This window comes from Amblyomma maculatum, chromosome 7, assembly GCF_055883805.1.
Source record: "Amblyomma maculatum isolate TAMU_Amacu chromosome 7, ASM5588380v1, whole genome shotgun sequence".
NCBI lineage: Eukaryota > Metazoa > Arthropoda > Arachnida > Ixodida > Ixodidae > Amblyomma > Amblyomma maculatum.
In genome coordinates this window covers 108,384,317-108,410,466 of record NC_139350.1, presented here as the reverse complement: position 1 = coordinate 108,410,466, position 26,150 = coordinate 108,384,317, and the positions used below count along the sequence as shown (strand labels likewise).

At 46.8% G+C, this 26,150-nt stretch overlaps 2 protein-coding genes across 3 annotated transcripts; both read left to right on the top strand.

The window, feature by feature from the left end:
• The first annotated feature begins 141 nt into the window (after window positions 1-141).
• LOC146184306 (uncharacterized) lies at window positions 142-26,150 on the top strand. 2 transcript variants are annotated; one of them, XM_084608801.1, is made up of 3 exons: window positions 142-297; window positions 25,058-25,301; window positions 25,389-26,150. In XM_084608801.1, the coding sequence occupies exons 2-3, from the start codon at window positions 25,247-25,249 to the stop codon at window positions 26,027-26,029; spliced, it is 696 nt and encodes a 231-aa protein (XP_084464927.1). In that variant the 5' UTR covers window positions 142-297; window positions 25,058-25,246; the 3' UTR covers window positions 26,030-26,150. The 2 variants fall into 2 exon arrangements, 1 of the variants encoding a protein (XP_084464927.1); XR_014708562.1 differs by lacking the exons at window positions 25,058-25,301; window positions 25,389-26,150 and adding an exon at window positions 14,806-14,906.
• LOC146184307 (uncharacterized) lies at window positions 14,943-15,887 on the top strand. The gene is made up of 2 exons (XM_084608800.1): window positions 14,943-15,048; window positions 15,136-15,887. Exons 1-2 carry the CDS (start codon window positions 14,994-14,996, stop codon window positions 15,795-15,797), a joined length of 717 nt encoding a protein of 238 aa, XP_084464926.1. The 5' UTR covers window positions 14,943-14,993; the 3' UTR covers window positions 15,798-15,887.

Sequence of the window (26,150 nt, the reverse complement as noted above, 5' to 3'; positions counted from 1 at the left end):
GAGTACACATTCTGTCATCAGGAAGAGACGACTGGTAATGAATTAATGCGGCAGTATCTTTCAAACTTTAACCCTCGATAAAAAGTTACACGCACTAGTGCGACAAAGGAAACGCCGCGAAAGACAGTACGCAAGCCCCGATACAATCAGCTTCGGCTACACCCGACGCGTCAGCTGGCGTGAGACACGCCTCCCAGCGCACAACGGCACCAAGCCACGCGATATGCTCCCGCGCCGGGTACCAACGCCACTTGTCCTTGCACTGCCGTCACGTCATCAAGATCATCAATATTTCAGGTAGGCGATAGTTCAAGCAGCGAAACAAGCGTCTTTTCGCTCGTTCCGGGTGCTTTTGCAGTGGCGGTGAGCAGCATATCGACGACTGTTTCGAGCTAAAGCCCACAGTTTATGCGAATCTAGTCGCCGGTAGGCATTTCTCGAAACGCAATTCAACAAGCTGCCGAGGTGCTTGGCCCGTGGCGCACGTATGTTGGGCACCTCTAGCACCGCTTTAAACGCGCGGCAGGCGTCATTTTAAGTCTGACTATATGCTAGTTGACGTGCAGAGTCTTGCACGATGGTTGCAATGTCAGTATATATCCCATCAGATGGCTGTACTATAGTAATGGCACCATTCAAGAGTAGCATAACCAAGTGCCGATCTTGTTTATTTTCGAAAACTTCAAATACATTTAGTACTTGCCTAAAACATTTGTACTCCGTTCTTGCCTACTTGTGTGTGTGTGTGTGTAACCTTTATTCGGAGGAAGCTTGAGGTAGCCGGAGCAACCTCACGCAAACACTAGGTGGGCTCCTCATTACAGGAGCCCATTGGCGACCGCTGCGGCTAGGGCTCGGTGGACCAGGGCCTTCTGGCTTGCCAGATCGGAGCAGGGCTGCCTCCCAGTCCTCCCGGGTGGGGTTGGGTTTGGGGGTGAGGTTCGGGGTTGACTGACATGCCCACACCATATGGAAGATGTCCGAAGACTTCTCCGCACAGTGCGGGCACTTTCCTGTACAGGCAGGATCAAAATGTTTTAAAACTGCCGGGCACAGCAGCGTTTTGGTGTAAAGGCGGAGGAGTGTGCGTTCCTCCACCTCTGTAAGACCCTTACAAGGCTTAGGATAAATTGCATGGCCGAATTGAAATAATTCAATAATTTCTCGAAAAGTGAGAGCCGGATTGGGTTCGAGATCCGTATCATAAGGGTCTGAAGGCGTTGCCCGGAGAGTGAGTGCGCGGGCGGCGGCGTCGGCCGTTTCATTGCCTTCGAGGCCCATGTGAGATGGAGCCCATACAATCGTTCGAGACGCGGGGGCCCCGAGGTAGTCACTGTTTTGAAGGATGCGGTGCGCAAAGAGAGGAATGTACCCCTGTTTAATATTTCTGCAGGCCCCTCTCGAGTCGGTGATGATGACTCGTGAGTCCTTGTCTGCGGCGGCTAACGCGATGGCAACTTCTTCCGCATGTGTTATGTCTTGAGCTCGGAACGTTAGGCCATTCACCGTGATTTTTTGATGGACGACTGCGGCTGTGTACCACCCCCCATGGTGAGGGCCGGAGGCGTCCACGTAGAAAATTCCGTGTTTGTTCCCATAGTGACGGGCCAGTGCTTCCGCCCGCGCAAGGCGCCTGCCACTGTGGTCGTCACGTGTCATGTTGGCCGGAAGAGGGCGTACGTGCAGGGCGTATCTCCAGATTTCAGGAATGCGTACGCGCTCTTTCGTAAATGTTGGGTGATGGATGTGTAGTCGGGCTAATAGGCGGCGTCCCGACGGCGTTTTTGAAAGTCTTGTGTATTGATTAGTCAAGTGCGCCTCTCGGAGCTCCGCGAATGTGTTTATCATCCCCAGACCCATAAGACGCTGGTTGGATGTGTTGATCGGGAGATCGAGGGCACGCTTGTACATCTTTCTGAGAATCACTTCGAGAGCGTTCTCATCAAATCTGCGCAGGTGGAGGTAAGGAGTCGAGTAGAGTACTCGACTGGTCACGAATGCATGCGCCAGCCGCAAAGCGTCTGTGCACCGTAACCCCCCGCGTTTGTTGGAAACCCGGCGCACCATCCGGCCCACCTGGTCCCCCACCTTGCGCAGTTTTGCTAGTGTTGTATCAGCCCGTCGATGTTTGTGGATAAGGAGACCAAGTACTCTAATCTCATCGTGTTCGGGTATTGGGCCGCTGGCCAGGGATAGTTCCATTTTTGTGGTGCACTTAGGCGACGGGCGAATGTGCACAAATTCGGATTTGGACGGTGCCGCAGCGGCGGGCGTAAGCGTCTACGATCTGCGCCGCTTGCTGCAGGTTAGCCTCAATGTCTCCAACCGATCCGTGTTTGGCCCAGATGGTTATGTCGTCGGCGTACAGCGAGTGCTGGATGCCTTCGACCGTCGCCAACTGAGCCGGGAGTTTCATCATGGCCAGATTGAAAAGTAATGATGACGAGAGGACCGCGCCCTGTGGGGTGCCTCTCGTTCCCAGTTTATATGGGCCGTGTTCTTCGTCTTGTATTCGGATGAAAGATTGCCGATCTGAGAGAAATTGCTTGATGTACTGAAATGTGTTATGTCCACAGTTTGTCTGGGAGAGATGTTGCAGTATGATTTCGTGTGTGACATTGTCGAAAGCCCCCTTCAAGTCAAGGGCGAGTACTGCCTTATCGTTGAAGGGATATTCGACAGGGTTGAGAATTTCTCGGTCGAGTTGAAGCAGAACATCCTGAGCGGACCTTTGCGGGCGGATACCGAACATGGTGTCTGCGAATGTATTTTTATTTTCCAGAAACCCAGACAGCCTGTCCCGCACCATGGTCTCCATCAGCTTTCCCGCACAAGACGTGAGGGAGATGGGGCGGAGGTTGTCTGTGTTTATGGCTTTTCCGGCTTTCGGAATGAGAGTTACCAGGGCGGTCTTCCATTCAATTGGTAGAGGTGCCTCACCAAGCCAGATCGAGTTGATGAAAGCGAGGAGGGTTTCGCAGGCGGGGTCGGGAAGATTGGCAAGCAGTTTCACAGTTATCTTGTCCCGGCCCGGTGCCGTTCCTCGTTTCATTTTAGCCAGGGCCGCCTTCAGATCATGCAACTGGAACGGTTGATCCAGATCCGTGTTCTCTGAACCTGCATACGAGTACGCGGGTCCTCCGGGGTCCTGCTTAGTGCAAAGATACTGGTCGCGCAGTTTGCATGCTAATTTTGATGTATTTCCATCGAAGCTATGAATAGCTCGTTGGAGATGTTTTTGTGTCTCGGCGCGGGTTTGAGTCGGGTCAATTAGGGTACGGAAAAGGCGCCACGTGCTCCGGCTCGACATTTATCTGGCCGCCGTGTTGCAGCGGTCTACCCAGTTTGAGTCGGCGAGTTGGGCCGCGTACTCTGCCGCTCGCTGAGTGAGCTCGGCGATACGAATTTTGAGCTTTCTGTTATGTTTTTGGCGGCGCCATCTGCGGACGAGGCTGTGCCGCGTTTCCCAAAGGTGCAGAAGGTGGTTGTCCACCTCTGGAGTGGCCTCCGAGAGCTGAATTTGTGTTTCCACTGAACGAAGATGTGTAACCAATCCTTGTGCCCACGCGTGGTATCCTTGTTCGTGGATAAAGGCCGAATTGATGTAGCTTTGCCTACTTCAGTAAGGCTGCGGAGGTGCCGCTTATAACTGAGAGAGTTCAGAGTGGGATGGGAATAGTTTTCGAGACAGCCTGCAGAGAAGTTGTAACTACGAAACTTGCTAGCAATCTCTGAAATACAAGCAGCTTGCATTAGAGTTGGAACAATAGATTGAAATTTGGCCTAATCTTTTTTATTTTTGTTTTCATTTTTATTTATTCTATTTATTTCAAGAAACCTCTTAAGGCCCTTGTCACAATGGTATTACATAGAGGGGGTAAAAATACAAACTTGAAGATACAAAAAGAAACATCTAACATGAGTAACTTAATAAAAAAAATAAAAGAAACAAGAAACGAGCAATAACTTAATAGTCAACAAGTATCAAAATGGGGCGGAACACCAGTAGGCCCTAATGCACTTTATGTACTTCCTTCTAATATCTACTTAAAGCAGAGTGTTGAAATTTTGTGTAAGATTAACAACTCTAATGCAACTAGTGCCACAATGACGTGCTTTGAATGTCAAATAGATTTACCGTTTTTTTCTTCTTCAATCTCCTTGCAATATAGCTGTCATTACTGAATGGTTCTTTTAGTCGTGAAAATAAAGGCGCACTTGGGCTATTTATTTTGGTACCAGTCGTGCGAAATGCATCTGTAGAAAATGTTTGTTTACAGCTTATAGGCTCTGAGAAAAAGGTACACCATTTCTGAAGCGTTATTCGCCTAGAGGGCTTGCTTTAAGTTGTATAGTGGGGCTCAGACAGCAGTCATGGAAGTCCCCACACGCTGGAAAGGGCCAAAAATATTACCTTGAGGAGATTTACAATACTAGATACTAATTACGAGTGCCACGGTTCAGCTCAGGAGCCAACCCCCTGGGTTCGAAATGTTTGGCCAGGGGTGTACACAAACTCCCAAATATGCTGTTCTAAAAAAAAAAAAAAAAGAAAAAAGAAAAAAAAAAAGGAAAAAAAAATTTGTTAGATGCTATGATGCTTTGCACCTAGAAAAAGTATTTTTGAGGTCGGTAATGCCAAAATATAACATATTTTGTAAGGAAATGCCTTACATATTTGTAAGGTTTCAAAATCTGAGACGATTTTTTTACAAACAACACAATTGCAAATAAATATTTTGAATACTTCCATTTTCCCGCTAAATGTCACTGAAAAAAATGATAAGCATTTTTCAGAATGTATTCCAAGCGAGATATGTCCTACATTTCAATAGAAATGCCATATCAGATATTTGACAATATGTCCGCGATTTTAATAAAGCGAAGTGTCACCCCACCATAAAAATGCATATCGGTGGCGTAAGCTGAATACGTAGGCGTTTCTATTGTAAACTATACCTGCGCATGCTAAGTGCATGGTGCAAAATTTTTCAGATATCCAACGCCTTGCACCTTTGATGAGAAAGTGGACATATAGCACCCGACGAACACCATGCTAAAGATGTGGCTGAGCAGCTCATCTGGGCATTCATTGTATTGTTTTTCTATGGCTGCCGAATCAGCGTCGTCACAAGCTGGCCCAGCTCGCCGGGCCACATATCTGGACACAGCTTTATCGATCCCTATCTTTTAGGGCAGTTCTATAGAACTCCGAAATTAGCCAGCTTTTTAACTTTTCAGCTGCTGGGCTTTTCACCTTTTTCGTATCTGGGGTCACCCTTTTAACACACTTTAGAGTTAAAACGGCTAGATATGACTTGTCAGGGCATATTTCACCAAGCAAATTTATATCAGATAGCGGAACAATTAAGGAGCATCGAGGGAAAGAAGGTGAAAGAAATTAAGCTCCAACTCCGAGCAACACAAGAAAGTGTACTGAAGGTTTTACTCTGTTCACTATAGATAGATGTCACCCTAACTCTTAGCAAGCAACATTTTTGAGCGGAAATGAAGAATAGCGCTCTTGACAGCGCTTTTGAAATCACGCGATTTCGGTTCTCCCTTGTGCAATGGTTTCGTCGACCGGGATATTTCGTAAGCGCCCACCGCACTGTCTGGCGGTGGTGCGAATGTGGGCGCTGGTTGTCGTCAGCCAGCAGTGTCGCTCACGTGCTCAGCGATTCGCGCGGTGCGTATCCAGGGCCCCCCAGTCACCAACGCGGTTCATTCACCGCTGGATGAGCAGGAAAACACCCGGCATCCTCCGTGCGCTGAACGCTTGACGGTTTCATTGCGCGTGCGAAGAAAGACCTTCGGTCGTGTGGTGTCCAGATCGGCAAGGACGTTGCCCGTGTCTGCGATACTGATCGCTTGTCCATGTTTACACTTGGTGGGTTCATTTTCTCATTTTCAGGTAAAATCAAGTTCACCAGATCCAATCCGATCACAACGTTTGTTACACGTGGCTTTTTTTTTTTTTTTTTGTCTGTGGCTGAGTTCGTAAACTGATAAGCCTGATAAGTGGCAACACGAGCACTTACGCGACGTTTCACTGGCATCATCGTATACGTTAAAGACTTCCGGTTCTAAGAATTTTGGCGGCAGGGGTTCTCACTATTGTCACGTAGTGATGACAATGCCATTGAAGACAAAGAGGAGGCTTGATATTCACTGGAATAAACTATTTATTGGGCTCACTTCCGCCCTCAAACGAATTAAGTAATCGGCGGCGGCGTCAGAGGGTGCTTGGCGATCGTCGATCAACGAATACCAGTTTCACTCGTCAGCGCTCGATTTAAAGGCGGCGAAGAAAGATGTAAATAAAACTGCGGACGGTGACTAGCGTAGCCTGGAACAATGTAGAAGTACACGCGCGGGGCTGGAATCCTTCGAGATATATCTCGAATCATCTTTTGCGACAAAGAAAATCATAAAGCCGCATCTAAGCAAGCCATAATGAGCATAAACAAACGAAAAGTACGTAGTCGATAAGCGCACTACAAACACGGTTATAAGGCCGCATGCCGGCGGCTGTTAAAAAAGCAACAAAAAATATAGTATTGAATGGTTCGCTGCAATATAATCGCAGTAAGCACGGGCTGGCAGGTCGAGAAAGGTCGCTGTACACGAAGGCAGTAAATGTGCGCGGCTAAATAGTTTTAAAGAGAAAAAATAAGCGCTGATTAAGCCTTTGGTAACACGGATGATCAGCGCTAGCTGGCCGACCTTGTGCGTCTGCAAGCTCCCAGTGCGTCTGTAATGCGTGAGTGTGTGATGGTTATTTTTATCTTGTGGCACGGTTACAACGAGAATTTTATGGCGTGAGAAATGTGCGGGGACGAACTTGAGGATAGTGAAGCTGTCGGTCTTGTAGGTCCAATAACTCGCGGAAACTGGGTGCGCTGCTTGAAGGCTAGTCAAACTGCTTGTAGGCAAATCAATCTGCGTACGAATGGAGAACTTTATACAGACTATTATTGCAGATGGGTTCAAGAGTCAGTACGGACAACTATATATCATCCGCGGCTGGCTTAGCCGTCCTTCAATGCCAGTGAACGGAAGCCACTTCCCCACAATCGACCTATGGCGTGGCTTGCAACAGCTGTCACCGGCAGCTATTGGGCGGGAGGATATACCGTGGCGCCACCTCTTGGCAGCGCCGCATGACGCAGTAAGCGAGATAACGTGCGTTGAACTGCTGCTGTGTGATGCTTTCCTAGGCAGTTTAGATGCGCGTTTGTGCTGAATTTATTTATTTATTTCATATACATTTTGGTCTAGGTCTGTTGAAGACTATGTGAGGCGTTAAGCCAATTCTTTTCGGCAAAAAGGCTTGTCACAGTGCCCATGAGATGATGAGATGTCGAAGCGTTAGCCCGGCGAGTTTGAAATACTGCTACGATGCCGCACACCTGCAGCGTTGTAGTCGCTGTTGTTAAATAAAGTGCACTTGTGACCGATCCAGTCAGAAATAAGCAGGGTCATAAATCACGGTAATCATTTCGAACAAATAACGCTCTGCACCGCAGCATCGTCGCTTTGCTCGGTTATCTCTCTGCTAGAGGAACGGAGCTCTCAGGTGGTGACAGATGCGGTGCACTTCGCACAGTGCCGGCAGAAGCGGCGGCATTCGGCTGATCATTGAATAGTCAAGTTCTACAACGTGGATGACGCGAAGAAATCGTTTAAAGCAACTGCGCAGAGATGTGTTCCTTCTTGTACACTGACCACGATCATTGTCACTCGAGCTTCGTGTAGGTGGGTGTTTTCCCGCGCAGTTTTGTTGACCCTTAAGTGAGCAGATCATGATATGCATGGTTATTTGCTATCTCTGTGATTTTAAATTACTGCTGAAATTGCATAAAGGCGAATTGCAATGCGTACCGCTCCGCGTGGCGGCATAAGCGTTCAGTTTCGGGCATCGATGCCGTCACTGAGAAGGTATTTTACACATTCTCACTTTCGGACGAACACTGCTTGATCTGGGCAGGTACTGCTCGGCGAAGAAGCCAGTATATTTTCTACCCCGGCTGAACCAGACTTCGTTAACTGCACAAGTAATAAGCGCAAGGACATAAACTTTAACTACTTCAGACGGCATTCTTAGCGCAAAAAAAAAAACCCACACGCACACGAGAGAAAAGGAGGGACACGGGACAAGCGCTACTACATCTGGTTTATTGCACTGAAAAGACCTGCAATATATAGCAAATGACCACACATGCGTAGATCAACCAACACGCCCCCCTTCGCCGAAACCGCTCAAGAAATCGCATTTCTGCCCCCATTTCTGCCCCTCAAGAAATGCGATTTCTTGAGCGGTTTCGGTGAAGGGGGGGGCGTGTTGGTTGATCTACGCATGTGTGGTCATTTGCTATATATTGCAGGTCTTTTCAGTGCAATAAACCAGATGTAGTAGCGCTTGTCCCGTGTCCCTTCTTTTCTCTCGTGTGCGTGTAGATTGCCGTCTGAAGCTGAAAACCATCTAGCTCGTCTAAAAGTTCTTTTAAAACCTCAACTAGCGCCAGTCCTTCGGCCGAAACTCATGGAACTGTCCAACTTCATGTAGATGATATCTTGCTCGATGAAACGCATGTTGCATTCACAAGAATAACCACTCACTTCTTTACACATTGGCAATCTTTTACCAAGCTTCCGTCAGCTTGGTACAGCCTGGAAACAGTAACAGACATTTGAACAGCTTAAATAAACTAAAGCAACAGCGACGACACAAGGTGAAAGGGTGTGATGCAAGCATTCGTCAAAAAACAAAAGTGCGCAGAAAACCGTGACTTTTCGCTTGTAAAACCACAATTTCAATCCAGCGCCTGCTTCAGCAGCAGTAAGCGAGTCAAGTGATCCGACTGGCTCCCCTAGGTCGACATTAGCGCCGTTCGCTCCACTGGTGCCGCTTGCGCCCAATATTCGCACCACACGGCCAGGCCGAGCACCTTACAGAAAACATTCACTTTGAACACCCGGAAGCAGATTCTTCGGCGGGAAGATCGAGCCATCTGCATCCCTTTTCGAACGTAAAAAGAAAATAACAATAATTAAAACTAAAAAGCTTCGCTCCTGGCATCATCTGCAAGCAATCAATATGGAAGCTTGGAACTTATGTGAGGGTTTCTTATGTCTAAACACTTTCTTTCTTGGTTGCGCAATACTCTGCAAGATCCACTGAATGTACTCTAGACGTGTGGGCTGGCAGTTTAGGTTCTTTTGCGATGTTATAGTGCCTCGGGGCAATAAACATTGCAAAGTAACATAAATAAACATAAACGAATTTCATGAAGGATGAAGGGTATGGTCAAATAAATGAAAAAAAAAAAAGGTTTGCTGATGTAATGAAGTCGAGGAGTGAACGATGATGTGGTCCCTGCGTCCAAGCGGCATTCGAATACGGATTATGGGAGGAAAGGCCAGCTGCCACCAGGTGCCGGACCCGCGTCGGCTTCAGCGCTGGACAATCCCACAGCAGGTGGTGGATACGGTTTCTGTATCTCTGAACTTGCAGATGGGCAGCCAGGGTGGGAATGCAAATCTCGAAATAGAGGCCACTTTTGACTCCCTGTCGGTGTTAGGGCCACCCCAACTCGAATCCCTGAAAGCGCCATCTCCTCTGCGTGGGTTAGACCAAAGAGGATATATGGTTAGACAGCAGGTTAGGCTTACTGTACACAGACGTATCAGAGCACATGTACGACGTCGGAGGTGTTCATTTCTTGTTAAAAGTAGGGTAGCATTATTCAATTTTATTTGATTTAGTAATTTGTGTCAGCATCAACGATTTCTGGTATAACATGGTTGTCAACTCAGCTGACAGGTGCGTGACATGTGCCAGATGCTTCACACCTCCCTTGGCTTTTGCAGTTTTCGCTATGAAATACAGCTTTCGGCATGAAAAGTATAGCAACAATGAATGTTCTCTCCCCCACTCATTCTGCTCCACTCTATGCCGCTGAGAAAAAGGAGCGACAGTGAAACGCAAGGTATAGTGCGTCACTATAGCTGTCAGGTGGCCATTAACGGGCGAGGTCCAAAAAGCGAGCCCAGATATGGCATTCAGAGAACCACGAGAGCGGAATTTGAGAGGCATGAGGGAGAAAGAGGGGACGGCGAGAGAGTGCCCTAACAAGTGGGTATGATATGCAGCAGCAGGAAGCTCCATGACAATAATAAAACAAAATCAGTGACCATGAGCGATAAGTGAACCAGCTCTGACCATGAGCAGCAAGATACAGATACAGTAGCGCCTTCAAGGGCCTTCAGGGCCACGGGAGAGCGACGAAGAAGTTGAGACGAGAGAGGAGTCGATGGCAGCAGAAAAGCGGCTGTGTAACGATCATGGCTTAAACCTTGTCCTCGAGGCCCTTGTACGAGGTAATAGCCGAGCCACAGCAGAAGCCGCTGCAGTGTAACGTTGGCTATCAAACACTTTTCACAACATTGGCAGCCCTTTCGACACTGTCACCGACCCTTAACATGACTGCCACTTACACGACAGGCCGGCCATCCGCACTCCGCCTCACCGAACACCATCACGTTATGTGGACTCCTGGCCACGAGGGGAACACGCTCTCAGTGTTACCAACCGAACAGAGCTGCTTATCCCGAACAAATGAACACCTCTATCCGTCCTGAATGCTGTGCCCTTGTGACGAATAGAGGTGTGCATTTGACATCAAAGAGTCCAAACTCACCTCAGCCTATATTAAAATTTCCGGACCTTATTCAACCTAACGCATGGACGTTGAGGTTTGCCCAGGTGACCTCACCTCACTTTCTCAGACCCCAGCATCAAACTCTCTCAACCACTGAGCTCGGTTGGTCAACCTCAAAAAAAAAAAAAAAAAGAAAAGAAAACAAAAAGTAAGAAAAAGAGGGAGAGAAAGAGAGCGATAAAATGTTTTTTTTTTTTTTTTTCATTTCAGAACTCTAATTATAAACCATCATGGCGCAAATCCTGTGGGGAAACGCCAGAATGATGACATAAATTTTAAATAATACTGAATATGATGGGACTTGCTGGTAAAAAAGAAAAAGAGCCTTTAAATGGGCTACTGATTTATAGCAGGCTGACTTAACAACGGCAGTATACGTGGTCACTTTAAACTGTTCAAATTTTACTTTTTATAATTTATCTGTTGTTTTGGTGACCTTTCATATACGTCTAATCACGTTGTCCTTGGAGCTAACTGCTGGATACGAACCCTTGAAGGTAATTTAGTCTGCAGTTAAACTCCGCCCATAAATTTGACTGTCACACAGTATTCCGCCATGAGAAGCAATAATAATAATTTCTTGATGAAAATATTTTTCTGCGAGTTAACGTCTAATCGCACGACAAAATCACAAGCCCTGTAATGTATTTTTTTTCTTGCGTCTATTTATAAAACAAAATAAGAGACCTACCGCTTACTTAGCGATAGATGGAAGATGTAATATCGCAGCATCCTTTACTAAATTGGCATTAAACTTGTGAATTATCACATGACGTGGACGGAGCAAAACGTTACCACTCCTAATATGCATCATTACGAAAAGGTAACGAGTGTGCTTGCACTGATAACTTTACTCTACATTTCAAAATGCCCATAACCATGTAAATCTTTGTAGCTAAGTTTGGCCCATTAATTATACATAACTTAGGTGGCCTTACAATGTCTTTAATTCACCTCTGAAACTGGTTCACTTGGACTTTCATAAACATTTTGTAATCTTCATTGGCAGTTAAGTATTATGTATCCGTCGGTGTGACTTCATTGAGAGCAATTTGAAGGGGTCATCGCTCCTTGGTATCAAAACCACGTTTGTCTTTCGAAATGACGGTGGCGTTTCTTCCTTTATATGTTTCACTCAAAACTTGATGCAATGCCTGTGCAACTCAACACTTAATCCGTCAAGACCTGGCGATTTTCAAGCATTCAAGTGATATATCGCATTTTCTATCTCTCGCTAGCTGATGGGTGTCTGCCTTCACACTGTCATCGAAGACTGGCATCAGTGGTAAAAAGCCTTTTTCAAATCCTTCATCCACTCGCCTTGCGTCAGCGAGCAAGGAAACAAAACAAAAATCATTTTATGAACGCCCGTTGTATCTCCACCCTACCGCTTTTGACCCAGTTGTTAGTGTTTATCTCTTTTATTTCATTATTCATCACATATCTTTTTTCCGGTCCTAACACGCGCTTGGCGGACGCTTTTTCGGAAAATAATCTCTGCCCGTGCTCAGAAAGCATCCCCTTAGTACTTCCCTATAGCAATGTCATCTAGGTGGTTTATAACCTGCCTTATTTACATTATATATATATCCCTGTTCGTGCACCTTTTAAGCTCAACAAAAACTCAAGCTCGCCGTGAATTTATTTCTCTTTAGTCTAAACAACGAACCCGATCTCTGATTGCATTTGCCTTAACCTCGTCTTTAAAAAACTCGTATGCCTGAAGTACTGTTTCGGACTCCGGCTCTAACAAACAATTTATTTGACGATGCACAGTACCTACAAAATTGTCATCATTTAAAAGACTGTCGTAAACTTCCATAAAACCCACTTAAACAGCGTCGTTGCCTCCCTGGATTCAATTGTACACATTACTAGGCTATGCTACCTGAACCATACAGATTTGACGATATGGCCGTTGCAAGGAGTCTCCTTGCCGGGCACGTGAGAAACATGCTTTATTTCGCCATGTTTAACGTTCCTGCTGTCTCCATGAGAGCCAAGACGACGCCACTGTGCCACATGAGAGTGCTTCCCCACGAGGGAGCGTGGCCGGCCGCATCCGCGCTGATAGCGACGACGATGGAGCTCTTTTCAGGCTAAAGCCTCCGTGCTTGTAAACAAAAGGTTGTCACCAGAGGCGTCACGCTTTAGAGAGCGAGAGTTAAAAATTCATTACAAAACATTGTCTCCACCGCGAATCGAACCTCCATTCCTTGGATCCCCAGCCCAGCGCTTTATCAACTGCGCCTTGCCCCGGTTCGCGAATTCGTAATTCCCCTTGTCCGTGAGGATGATAGCGAGATTCCGCTAGTGACAGATACTCCGCCTTTCCTTTCCTGTGGACGGATTACAGAACACCGGTGAACTTTGATGAGTTTAATGAAATGCTGGTTGTGTTCGACAAGAGGCGCGCGATGTACCGTCACGACAGGTCATAACGTCACCTAGCTTTTCATGCAAAGCTGACCCCGCCGGGCGTCCGATCCAGGCTTCCGTGCGGCATCTTTCGTTTGCCGCTTTCTCGAACGCCGCACTTACAGCAAACAGAAGCAGACCCAGATGTCTAGGAGGCGTTAGTACAGCAAGCATCAGTGGCGTCTGAAATTGGTTTACAGGATAGAGAGGTACAGTATCTGTCACAATTCTCCGCGGACACGTGTACCGCGCCGTAAAGGAAGGGAGGAAGGTGGGAGTGAAAGAAGAGAGGGAGATAGAGGTGCCGTAGTGGAGGGCTACGATCCACCGTGCTATAATGGCTTTCGTTTCATCGCACTTTAGTGGCCCAAAGTGCCCTCTACAATTTTTTTTTTTTTTGTATCAGGCTGTCACACTGGATGTGTCCTAGCGCGTCGACCGCCCTCGCACGCAATCTTCCGGCATTTATGAAGACCAAACGGCGAAGCGCGCGCGCACCATCGCCGCCGAGTGAAGGTACACTGACCTGATATCCCGTACCCATCGCACTGTTGCCTCGTGTTATCTGTGGGGTTTTGTCAAATAAACACATCAGAATCTAGCCTTAAGTGATATCGCCTTCTTGCCAATAAGGCGCTATATCCGCCTGCTAGTATTTTTTTCTTCATTATTGAGCAACTCCAAAGGTTCTTCGACATTCGAATATCTGGTAAAAAGTTTACTGTAGGTCCTCCTCTACGCCTAGGTGTAATCTACCAAATTTTGGCGCCATGCGATAATCCACTAGCGCGCAATACGATTTTCAAGTGTGCAATTTTCGTAGCTTCAGATGAAAAAATATCTGCGGGCAACGCTACGTTTGTGACGTGCTAAACAGTGCATCCTATGTACTGCGATTAAGAAATTCTTAGGCTTGTGTTTGGCTATCTCGAACATTTTATGTACTCCGTCATAATTTTCATACTTTATTTCAACCATCTAACGCGCATGCGAATTCTTTTCCGATACTGTATGTGACGTCACCATTTCGTCGACTAAAACGTCGTTACTGGCCATGAAAGCAGTTTCGGTTTCGGATTGCTGCTTTTCCTTCATTAAAAAAAAAAAAAAAAAACTCCTGCTTGGAATTTCGAAATGAGGTTTTTTTTTTTGTCGGAATCAGGACACATCGGCGAATGCGAAGCAATCAAAAACTCAAAATGTTAAAACGCAGCTCCATTTTAAGTTGCACCGGGTTAAGTGGAGAAATATGGGAGAGGCTTTCGCCCTGCAGTGGGTATAATCAGGCTGATGATGATGATGATGCATTTTAACATCTCTGCAATGCACTCTGTCCCATCCACCGCCGTCGGTATGCGTTATTTTAATTGAGAACATCGTCCACCATCCGCAAATAAAAATGCATTGAGGACTGGGTCGCGTTCCGATGCTCGGTGTGAACGCCAGAGAATTCGTGTTGCCTCAAATTCGCGAATATTTGCACAACTACAATAGAGCTACGGGCAGACTTATTGTATCCAAATTTTACAAACTTGGAAACTTCGCCCCCTCAGGGTTCTTTTTTTTTTTTTCATTTATTCAATGATCTGATCTTGAATAACTGGTCTATTTCTTTAGTACATCACTAACTTATTCAACTGATCCCCTTTATGTACCACATTAGGCTGCCCTCACTGACCCATGCCAATCCCTCCTCGTGAGTGTGTGCCATATGAGCCAAGGAAGAGAAAGACGGCAGAGGAGCTACGTTCTGAACCGCCAAGAAGCTGCGTTGACCCGGCTGGCGAGCCTGCAAGTTCCCAAGTTGAGAGGTCACGTTACGGGGCTATAGTTCAAGCAAAGGGTGCAAGCATGGAGACGTCGGCTGCTGGAGCGATCGACAACCAGGGAGGGACTGCTCCAACAGGTACGTCTCATGATATATCGGTTTCTAGGCATGTCAGAGAACGAGCTACAGTGTCGCGTTTAATTTCCGACCCTCTTCATTTTTCAGTCAAACAGCCTGATGTGAAGGAAATTCCAACCGCCGTGGACTCAGGGGGTGACGCAGCCCGCTCCGTCGATCGAGTACCCGCCCATGCACGCTGCATTAGATGTCATGTTCTAATGGAGCTTCGAAAGATTGCACCGGGACACGTTGTTGTAACGCCGTATGAGGGGTACGCCGAGAAGACTTTGGTTATAACGATCAAAAGCCGGTCGCCGGAAGGTGACCCAAGAGTGGATCCGCCGCCGGTTCAACCGTCACAACATTTGCAGAGACCGGAGCATTTGACTGCCACAAACTCATGCTTCGAGTGCGGCCGCCTGTTATCCAGCCGTCCAAAAAATGTGAGACCAGGAAGCGATGCAGATGAAGGTCCTCAAAAGAAGAAGTTCAAGCCTTCAGCCGACCTGCCTGCTGAAAAAGAGAAAGGAGGAGGAACAGAAGGAAAACAGGAAGTCGAACATCGGGAGAGCGAATTGCGCATGACTTGTGACAAGAGCGAGAATCACAAAGCCGAGCCATGCACAGCAGTAGACGGTCCAGGAGACACAAAAGGAAAACAGCAGGAAGAGATTCTGTCGCAGGAGTGCAAGGAGACTGTCCACCACAAGACACAGACTAGAATGAAGAACACATGCCCCCGAAGTGACAAGTACATTGAATTTTGAAGTGCAGTAAGGTTTTTTACTTCATTCCCATAAGAGGAGTCCTAGTCGAGAGGGTTATTGTCAACATGTGAATGCTGAAAGGTCATTGGAGGGGAGGAGTTTTTTTTTTTTTTTCTTCACTGAAAATAAAGAGCATTTGCAAAACCCAGGTCTTCTACTCCTCCCTGCGCTGGTATGGAGGCCTTGACAAGGTCACCGCATGAGTTGGACACCGAAGTGTCGGCTTTATGTGATACAGCCGCGTTTAGACGAAGCTGCGAAATGCGAGTAGCGCGCAAAAAAAAAAAAAAAGTATTTTGCACACCAGTCCACGCGGGCATTGACAAAAGCGTGTGTTACTGAACCGCCAACGATCCAGTGCACCAACCTCCCCGCTTTTTGCCGAAATCGTTTCAAGAGGCGATTTTGTCTGTAAAACGCATCACAATGCACCGTAAATTGCAACAACACTCCTGGAGAAATACGTAATGCGAATGCTGCTAGCTGTTTTAGAAAAAAAAAGAAGGAAAATGCCGAAAAAAAATGTTTCAGGGGTACTTCGCCGAAAGCCTCACAATATGCATCCCAAAAGCGAATGCACGTTTACCGTGAATGGCCAATCGTTTTTTAGTAGCGAATAAGAAAATCGTAAAAGAAAAAGAAGGTAAAGATTACTAGTAGAACCGTGATTCAAAATACTGACCCACCGACGGACACCTACCGGTAAAAATGAGTACAAGGTTTTCCGGGCCTGGCACCCGTCATTCCCAGCACTGAGAGCTTTAAAGGGGCTCCGCAAACCCTGTTCGGCTTCTTTTTACCGCGTTTCACGCTCACGACCCTAAAAAAAAAACTAAGAAAGCTTTGAAATTTCAAGTGCAGAAACGTTAAAGCTGGTGCGCTGGTATGGAGGCGCCACTGGGATGGATGGGACGGATGGATGGATGGAATATAAGAGCGTCCCCTTTCAACAGTGTCTGAACAAGTGGCGCCTCGTAACGGGTATGTTTGCTCGTCGTAGGGAGGCGGCGGAGTTAACGTGAAGGCTATACCAGCTATGCTTCTCGGCAACAAACGTGTTAGAATGAAACTTTTTTCAGCCATTTCCTGCCTTGTGCCGCACGCGCACATAAGAGGCACATGCGCCACGTGTTTGTTGCAAAATAAACCTAAAGCAAAACGAAGAAAGCCGCTACCCGCTCATGCTGGCAGGTAGAAGCCCGCCGGCGATCCGGGCGCAGAGCATCGTCGACGTGCGAGCGCTTCTGCTGGAGGGTCTTCGTTTGTTTGTTTATTTTGCCTTTGAAGCAGGAATTCAGTTTGAAAGTACGGAGAAAAATAAAACAAACACCAAGCCCGTGTGCAATGCTGGCTTTTTCGCTCGGTGGCCATGTATGTGTAGACAGCATGATAGAACCCCCAGACTCGAGAGCCCAAGCTGCCCACCGTCGGTCAATGGCAAGGCTGTTATAAAAAATAAAATAAAATAAAATAAAAAACTCCTCCTCCTAAGTCACCGGGCCGTGCGTGGTTTTGCGGCTCTCCGGAGCTCTTCCGTAGTTTTTATTTTCTACTCGGTACGTCGAAACGAGTGGTGACTTGTGACAATCTAGTGCGCGGAAAAACAGGCATGGCTGAGCAAACACCGCAGCGCCTGGTGTTTTCTAGATTTCTAAAGATCGAGGATGTTGAGACTTAATTAGTTTAAGAATAACCGCTTGGAGCGCAATCAGAAACTGCACGAAGACGTGTATGGAGTGCGCGAGGAACTTCACAGTGCAGAGGAGTCTTGGGATATGTTCGGAAAATGAGCTGCCAAAATAAAAAGCGCCTTCTACGACGTCAGTTTGGATGTGAGTTTTATTTGCTTTCGGCGCATCTCTTAACCTTGCACCTGCAAGGCTGGGTGCTACCGTTAGACGATGTGCCATGTCGCTGAACCTTGAAAAGTGAACAGTCGGATTTTTAATTTTTTTTGTTTCAAGAAACAGTGCATAAATATTGTTTCTGCGCCTAGCTTAAAAATAGTCAGTGACCCGTACTTTCGTATCTCTTCAGTTTTGTGTCAGACGAAACTCCGTCACCCTGATTCATGCATAGAACATGCTCGAAATATAGTTGGTATATAGGAAGGGTGCTGGGCTATGTTTCCCCATCTCGTTTCCGAGGAAATTAGCCCTGCATAAGCGTGTGTAACGTGCAGGCTGGCAGAGGCTCCCGTCTGCGGACTGAAAGATAGATATATGAAAGCGAAGCTTAAGAAGACGCCCCAGAAAGCGAAACCTAAAGAACGAAACGCGAGTCTCCTCACCTTCCGCATACGCCGTACTGTTTGGGTCCAACGCTGTCTCCTTTCACTCTCGAATGATTTCCAAGGATAAAATTTTATTTTTTGTTGCTTCCCGGCGGTATTCTTATGTCTATTGTGGCACCCATAAAAACAGCAGTGACCCGAGTTGTTATTTTTAAAGGGCGTTTTCTCTTGCTTCTTGCGGGGATAGTCATGAACGCATGGCAAGCCAGAAAGCGTGCAAATGAGCGTCACTCTCGATGTCGGGCTTCCACGTCAGACTAGGCTTCCCAAAAGCGAGTGCCGAGAACAGCTGGATTATATTATTGGGAAGTGGTTCAAAACAAAAAAAATATATATATAATCCCGCAAGGCAAAAACAAAAAGGTTCCGCGCTCGCTTTCTACAGCGCGGGCCGTGTCCGAAGACCTTTCGGGCGCTGGTTCCAGGCATGCATGCATAGTACAGCTCTTAGAGCTCCAGCTGGGTCCAGAACTAAAAAAAGAGCTACCATTTTACTTTTTTTTTATCTCGTACATCGCGCTCGATGCAAACAAGCGTTCGGTCGTGCTTGACAGAGGCGAAGCGTGTGTAAAGACCTGGAAAAGAAAAACATGCGAAATGCGCAGTCGAAACCAAAAAGAATGGGTGCGATATAAGGTTGTAAACGACCGTAAAGACAGAAGAAAGCCGGCGTTTTTTTTTTTGTTTTTTTTTAATTCTTACGGGGAATCAGGAAGAAATCGGAGCATAGCGTCGTAAACAGCCGCATTTTGCGGCGCCTTCTAGACGGCGTCACATGTACGGCGCGTCTGCAGCGCACCAGGCCCTACAACGTTTTGGTCCCAGACCCCCCTTTCCCAAGAATTTCACCCCAGAAGAGCCGAGCACCAGAGCGAGGAAATCTTGTACCAATAGAAATCCGATGGGCACCCGGCGACACTATGGTACGAAACCTGGTATAGCTCGAATGCGATGCGGATGCGCCAGCACAAGGCCACCGGCCTTTGTTCATGCCCACTCACAGGCGATGAGATCAAGGCATGCCGACCGTCCCCTTTAGGGCCATGGCGTAAGAAAGGAAACAGTTCCGTCGACACGCCCGAGCTTTCCGCCGAAGGTGCGGGAGTTCTACGGCGCAGCGCCACGCGCGCTTACATTGCGTGACCTTGTAGGCAATCAACCCCTGCAACGTATAAATAGGCCAGTTTTGCTTACCTAATCATAAAATTTTGGAGCTGCCGTGCTGCTTCTAACTATTGAAACCACTTGATTTTCTGACGCGCGGCGCCTGCTCGGGAATTTATGGAGACAGCACAGCAGGAAATTCAAGTGATAGGCTGCTTCTCGTCTTACAAACAGCCGTTTGGTAAATTTTTTTGCGATGTCTTTAGCTTCGGGGCATAATGATATGAAGAATGAAGGGTTCGGTAAAATAAATGAAAAAAGGTTGGCTGATGTGAGTAAGTTTAGAAGTGAACGATGATGCGGTCCCTGCGTCCAAACGGCATATTGCGACGGAGTATGGTCTGGAGGCCAGCTGTAACCATGGCGCCGGATCCGCGTCGGCTTCAGCGCTGGACATTCCCACAGCAGTGGTGGACATCGGCTTCTGCATCTCTACACTTGCAGACGGGGCATCCAGATTGGGGATACAAATCTCTAAATAGAGGCCACTTTCGAGTCCCTGCAGGTGTTGAAGCCACCCCAACTCCAATCCTCCGAATTGCCACCTCCTCTACGCGGGTTAGACCACGGGGGAGGCTTACCGTACACGGATGTATGAGAGCACGTGTACGGCGTCGGAGGTGCTCCTTTCTTGTTAAAAATAGGGCAGCATTATTCCATTTTATCCGGTTCAGTAATTTGTGTCAGCACCAACTCTGCACAATCTCCACAACCAGCACATTCTCTGGTATAGCATGGTAGTCAACCCAGTTGACAGGGGTGTTCCAGATGCTTCACACATCCCTTGGCTTTTGCAGCTAGCTTCCGCTATGAAATGCAGCTTTCGGCCTGGAAAATTTAGGAACCCGTGCATTCTGCTCTACCCTATAACGCCGATAAAGAGGAAAATTACGTGATAGGGCACGCAGCGACAGTGAAAACGCAAGAGTCACTATTGCTGTCACGTGACCATGAACGGGCGATGTCCAGAAAGCCAGCCCAGATATGGCTAGCCAGAGAACCACGAGAGAGGAATTTGACAGGCCTGAGGGAAAAAGAGGGGTAAACTGAGAGAGTGCCCTAACAAGTGGATATGGTATATATACAGCAAAAATAAGCTCCAAGAAAAAAAGAAAAAGAAAACTCAGTGACCATAAGAGGTAAGTGGACCAGCTTTGACCATCTGAGCAGCAAGTAGCGCCTTCAAGGGGGCTTCAGGGCCATGGGAGAGCGACGAAAGGAGTTGAAACGAGAGATGAGTCGAGGGCAGGGGAAAAGCGGCTTTGTAACGATCATGGTTTAAACCTTGTTTTCGAGGCCCTTGTACAAGGTGATAATCGAGCCACAGCAGAGGCCACTGTAACACTGGCTATCAAACACCGACACTTAACATGACTGCCACTTTTACACGACAGGCCGGTCATCCACAAGAGCTGCGATCACCCTGCACTCCGCCTCACCGAACACCATCACGTTACGTGGACTCCTGGCTACGAAGGGAACACGCTCTCTATCTTACCAACCCAACGGAGCTGCTTATCCCGAACCTCATCACCTTAAACCAGTCGTAACGTTGCGCCCTTGTGACGGACAGTGGTGTGCATTTGACATCGAAAAGTCCAACCTCACCTCAACGTATACTAAAATTTCCTGATCTTACTCAACATCACGCATTGGCGTCGAGGTTTGTCGAGGTGACCTTACCTCAATTTTTCAGAACCCACCATTAACCTCTCTTGATCTTTGAGGTCGGTTGGTGGACCTCAAAAATAAACAAAAAAGGAGAGAGAGAGAGATATATATAAATTTTTTTTTCATTTGAGAACTCTAATTATAAGTCGCCATGGCGCAAATTCTTTGGGGACGCGCCAAAATGATGACATGAATTTTAAATAATACTGATTATGATGGTACTTACTGGTAAAATAAAAAAGAAAAAAAAAACTTTAAATGGGCTACTGATTTATAGCAGGCTGACTTAACAACGGCAGTATACGTGGTCACTTTAAACTGTTCAAATTTTACTTTTTATAATTTATCTGTTGTTTTGGTGACCTTTCATATACGTCTAATCACGTTGTCCTTGGAGCTAACTGCTGGATACGAACCCCTGAAGGTAATTTAGTCTGCAGTTAAACTCCGCCCATATTTGTGACTGTCACACAGTATTCCGCCATGAGAAGCAATAATAATAATTTCTTGATGAAAATATTTTTCTGCGAGTTAACGTCTAATCGCACGACAAAATCACAAGCCCTGTAATGTATTTATTTTCTTGCGTCTATTTATAAAACAAAATAAGAGACCTACCGCTTACTTAGCGATAGATGGAAGATGTAATATCGCAGCATCCTTTACTAAATTGGCATTAAACTTGTGAATTATCACATGACGTGGACGGAGCAAAACGTTACCACTCCTAATATGCATTATTACGAAAAGGTAACGAGTGTGCTTGCACTGTTAACTTTACTCTACATTTCAAAATGCCCATAACCATGTAAATCTTTGTAGCTAAGTTTGGCCCTTTAATTATGCATAACTTAGGTGGCCTTACAATGTCTTTAATTCGCCTCTGAAACTGGTTCACTTGGACTTTCATAAACATTTTGTAATCTTCATTGGCGGTTAAGTATTATGTATCCGTCGGTGTGACTTCATTGAGAGCAATTTGAAGGGGTCATCGCTCCTTGGTATCAAAACCACGTTTGTCCTTCGAAATGACGGTGGCGTTTCTTCCTTTATATGTTTCACTCAAAACTTGATGCAATGCCTGTGCAACTCAACACTTAATCCGTCAAGACCTGGCGATTTTCAAGCATTCAAGTGATATATCGCATTTTCTATCTCTTGGTAGCTGATGGGTGCGCCCAAGTTTGCCTTCCCACTGTCATCTAAGAGTGGCATCAGTGGCAAAAAGCCTTTTTTCAAATCCTTTCTCCGCTCGCCTTGCGTCACCGAGTAAGCAGCGAAAATATTTTATGAACGCCTGTCTCTCCACCCTATCGCTTCTGACTCAGGTGATGGTATTTATCTCTTTTATTTCTGTCTCCATCGCATATCTTTTTTTTCCTGTCCTAACGCGGGCTTGGTGGCCGCTTCTTTGGAGAATAATCTTTCTGCCCGTGCTCAGATGACATCTAGGTGGTTTATAAATTGCCTTATTTACATTATATATATCACTCTTGGTGCACCTTATAAGCTTAACAGAAAGTCAAGCTTGCTGTGAATTTATTTCTCTTTACTGTAAACAACGAACCTGATCTCTCAGTTGCATTTGCCTTAACCTCTTCTTTAAAAAACTGCTGTGCCTGAAGTACTGTTCCGCGGTCCGACTCTAACAAACAATTTATGTGACAATGCACAGTACCTACAAAATTGTCATTATTAAGCTTCCATACAGACCACATAAACCGCGTCTTTGCCTCCCTTGATCCAATTGTACACATTACTAGACTGTGATACCTAAACCATACAGATCTGACAATATAGCCGTTGGAAGGAGGTTATTTCGCCATATTTAACCACGGCCTCCGAGATCACCTCCGCGCGCGCGTTTCTACGAGGGCGGACGTGAGCTCTGAGGCTATGGGTTAGCGTACCTGCTGTCTCCATGACAACCTAGACGACGTAACTGTGTGGCCAGCCACTGCCACGCTGATAGTGATGATGATGGAGCTCTTTTCAGGCTAAACCTTTATGCCTCATCCTTGTGGACAAAAGGTTGTCAGTAGAGAATTCACGCTTTCGAGAGCATGAGTTAAAAATAAATTACTAAACTTTATCTCCACCGCGAATCGAACCTCCATCCCTTGGATCCCCAGCCCAGCACTTTACCAACTGCGCCTTGCCTCAGTTTGAGAAACGCTGTTCATAATTCCCTTTGTCCGCGAGTGACGGATACTGAGCATTTCCATTCCTGTAACGAATTATAGAACACCAATGAACTTTGATGAGTTCATGCAATGGAATGCTGGTTGTGTTCGACAAGGGGCGCGAGATCTACCGTCACGACTGGTCATGACGTCACCAGGCGATTCATGCATATACGAAGCTGACCCCGCCGGGTGTCTGATCCAGGCGTCCGTGCGGCGCTTTTTATTTGCGGCATCTTCAAACGCCGCACTACACAGCAAACAGAAGCAGACCCAGATGTCTAGGAGGCGTTAGTACGGCAGGTATCAGTGGCGTTTAAAATATTTATAGGATAGAGAAGGCGCAGCATCTGTCACAGTTCTTCGCGGACACATGTACCACGCCGTAAAGGAAGGGAGGAAGGTGGGAGTGAAAGAAGACAGGAAGATTGAGGTGCCTTAATGGGGGGCTACGATCCACCGTGCTATAATGGATTTCGCCTCACCGCACTTTAGTGGTCCTAAGTGCGCTCTATAATTTTTTTTGTATCAGGCGCTGGACACATGTACCACGCCGTAAAGGAAGGGAGGAAGGTGGGAGTGAAAGAAGAGAGGAAGATTGAGGTGCCTTAATGGAGGGCTACGATCCACCGTGCTATAATGGATTTCGCCTCACCGCACTTTAGTGGTCCAAAGTGCGCTCTATATTTTTTTTTTGTATCAGGCGCTCGCAAAGAATATGTCCTAGCCATACGTCAACCGCCCTTGCACCCAATCTTCAGGCAGCTCTGAAGACCAAACGGCAAACCGACCGCGCACCATAGCCGCCGAGTGAATCTTTACTGACCTGATATCCCGTACCGATCGCCCTCTTGCCTCGTGTTATCTGTGATGCTCTGTCAAATAAACACATCAGAAACTAGCCCTAAAGGCTTTCGCCTTCTTTCTATCAAGGCATTATAAGTGTCTCCTAAATTGTTTTTTTTTTCATTAATGAGAAACTCCGAAGGTTCTTCGACATTCGAATATCATGGTAAAAACTTTACTGTAGGGAGGCGTAGCATTAATGAGAAACTCCGAAGGTTCTCCGACATTCGAATATCCTGGTAAAAACTTTACTGTGGGTTCTCCTCTACGCCGAGATGCAATAGTCAACGACATTTTGCTGCCGTGCGATAATTCATTCGCGCGCGATACGATTTTAAAATGTGCAGTTTTCGTAACTTCAGTTGAGAAAATTTCTGCGCGCAACACTGCGTTTGTGACGTCACAAACAGTACGCCCGCGTTACTGGTCACTGCCTACGCGATCATGAAACTTTTACGCTTATATTTGGCTATCTGAGACATTTTATGCACTCCGTTATAATTTCCATACTGCGTTTCTACCATCCGTGCGTGCTAATACTTTTCCGATATTGTAGGTGACGTCACCGTTTCGTCGACTGGAACGTAGTTTCTGGCCATGAAAAGTTTCGGTTTCAGTTTGCTGCTTTTCCTTCAATAACATACTTCTACTTGGAATTTCGAAACTCGGCTGCTTGTGTCAGAGTCCGGACACACCGACAAATGTGCAGCAATCAAAAACTCAAAATGATAAAAATGAAGTTAGCCTTTAACATCTCTGCTAAGCACTCTGTGCCATCCCCCACCATCGGTATGGGTCATTTTAATTGAGGACATCGTCGTCCATCATCAAAGAAAAAAGGATCGGGAAACTGCGTCGAGTGCCGCTGCTCGCCGTGAGTGCGAGTATTTGTGATGCCTCAAATTCATGAATACTTACACTACTGCACCATAGCTACGGGCAGAACACATTGCTAATTGTATGCATATTTTACAAACTTAGAAACTTAGCTTAGCGTCTTTTTTATTTATTTATTCAATGCTCTGGTCTTGAATCACAGGTTTTTTTTTTCCTTTACTACATCACTAACTTATTCAAATAGTCCACTTTTTGTACCACATTAGGCTGCCCTCGCTGACCCATGGCCAATCCCTCCTCGTGAGTATGTGCCACATGAGCCAAGGAAGAGAAAAACGCCAGACGAGCTACGTTCTGATCCACCAAAAAGCTGCGTTGGCCCGGTTCTCGAGCCTGCGAGTTCCCAAGTTGAGAGCTCACGTTACAGGGCTATAGTGCAAGCAAAGGGTGCAAGGATGGAGACGTCGGCTGCTGGAGCGATCGACAACCAGGCCGGCACCCCTCGAACAGGTACGCCTCGTGATATCTCGGTTTCTAGGCATGCCAGAGAACGAGCTACAGTGTCGCGTTTAATTTCTCCCCCTTATCATTTTTCAGTCAAACAACCTGATGTGAAGGAAATTCCAACCTCCGTGGATTCTGGGGGTGACGGGGCCCGCTCCGTCGATTCAGTACCCGCCCATGCACGCTGCATTAGATGTCATGTTCTAATGGAGCTTCGAAAGATTGCACCGGGACACGTTGTTGTAACTCCGTATGAGGGGTATGTCGAGAAGACTTTGGTTATAACGATCAAAAGCCGGTCGCCGGAAGATGACCCAAGGGTGGATCCGCCGCCAGTTCAACCGTCACAACATTTGCAGAGCCCGGAGCATTTGACTGCCACAAACTCATGCTTCGAGTGCGGCCGCCCGTTATTCAACCGTCCAAAAGATGCGAGACCAGGAAGCGATGCAGATGAAGGTCCTCAAAGGAAGAAGTTCAAGCCCTCAGCCGACCTGCCTGCTGAAAAAGAGAAAGGAGAAGGAATAGAAGGGCAACAGGATGCAGAACCTCGAGAGAGTGAATCGCGCATGACTCGTGGCAAGAACGAGGGTCACAAAGCTGGGCCACTCACAGCAGTAGACGGTTCAGGAGACGCAAAAGGAGAGCAGCAGGAAGAGATTCCGTCGCTGCAGTGTAAGGAGGCTGTCCACCACGAGACAGACTTGAAAGAAGAACAAATGCCCCCGAAGTGACAAGCGCTTTGAATTTTCAATTGCAGTGGGGTGTTTGACTTCATTCCCGAAACTGGCATCCTGGTCGAGAGGGTTATCGTCAACCTTTGAATGCTGAAACATCATTGGTGGAGGGAATTTT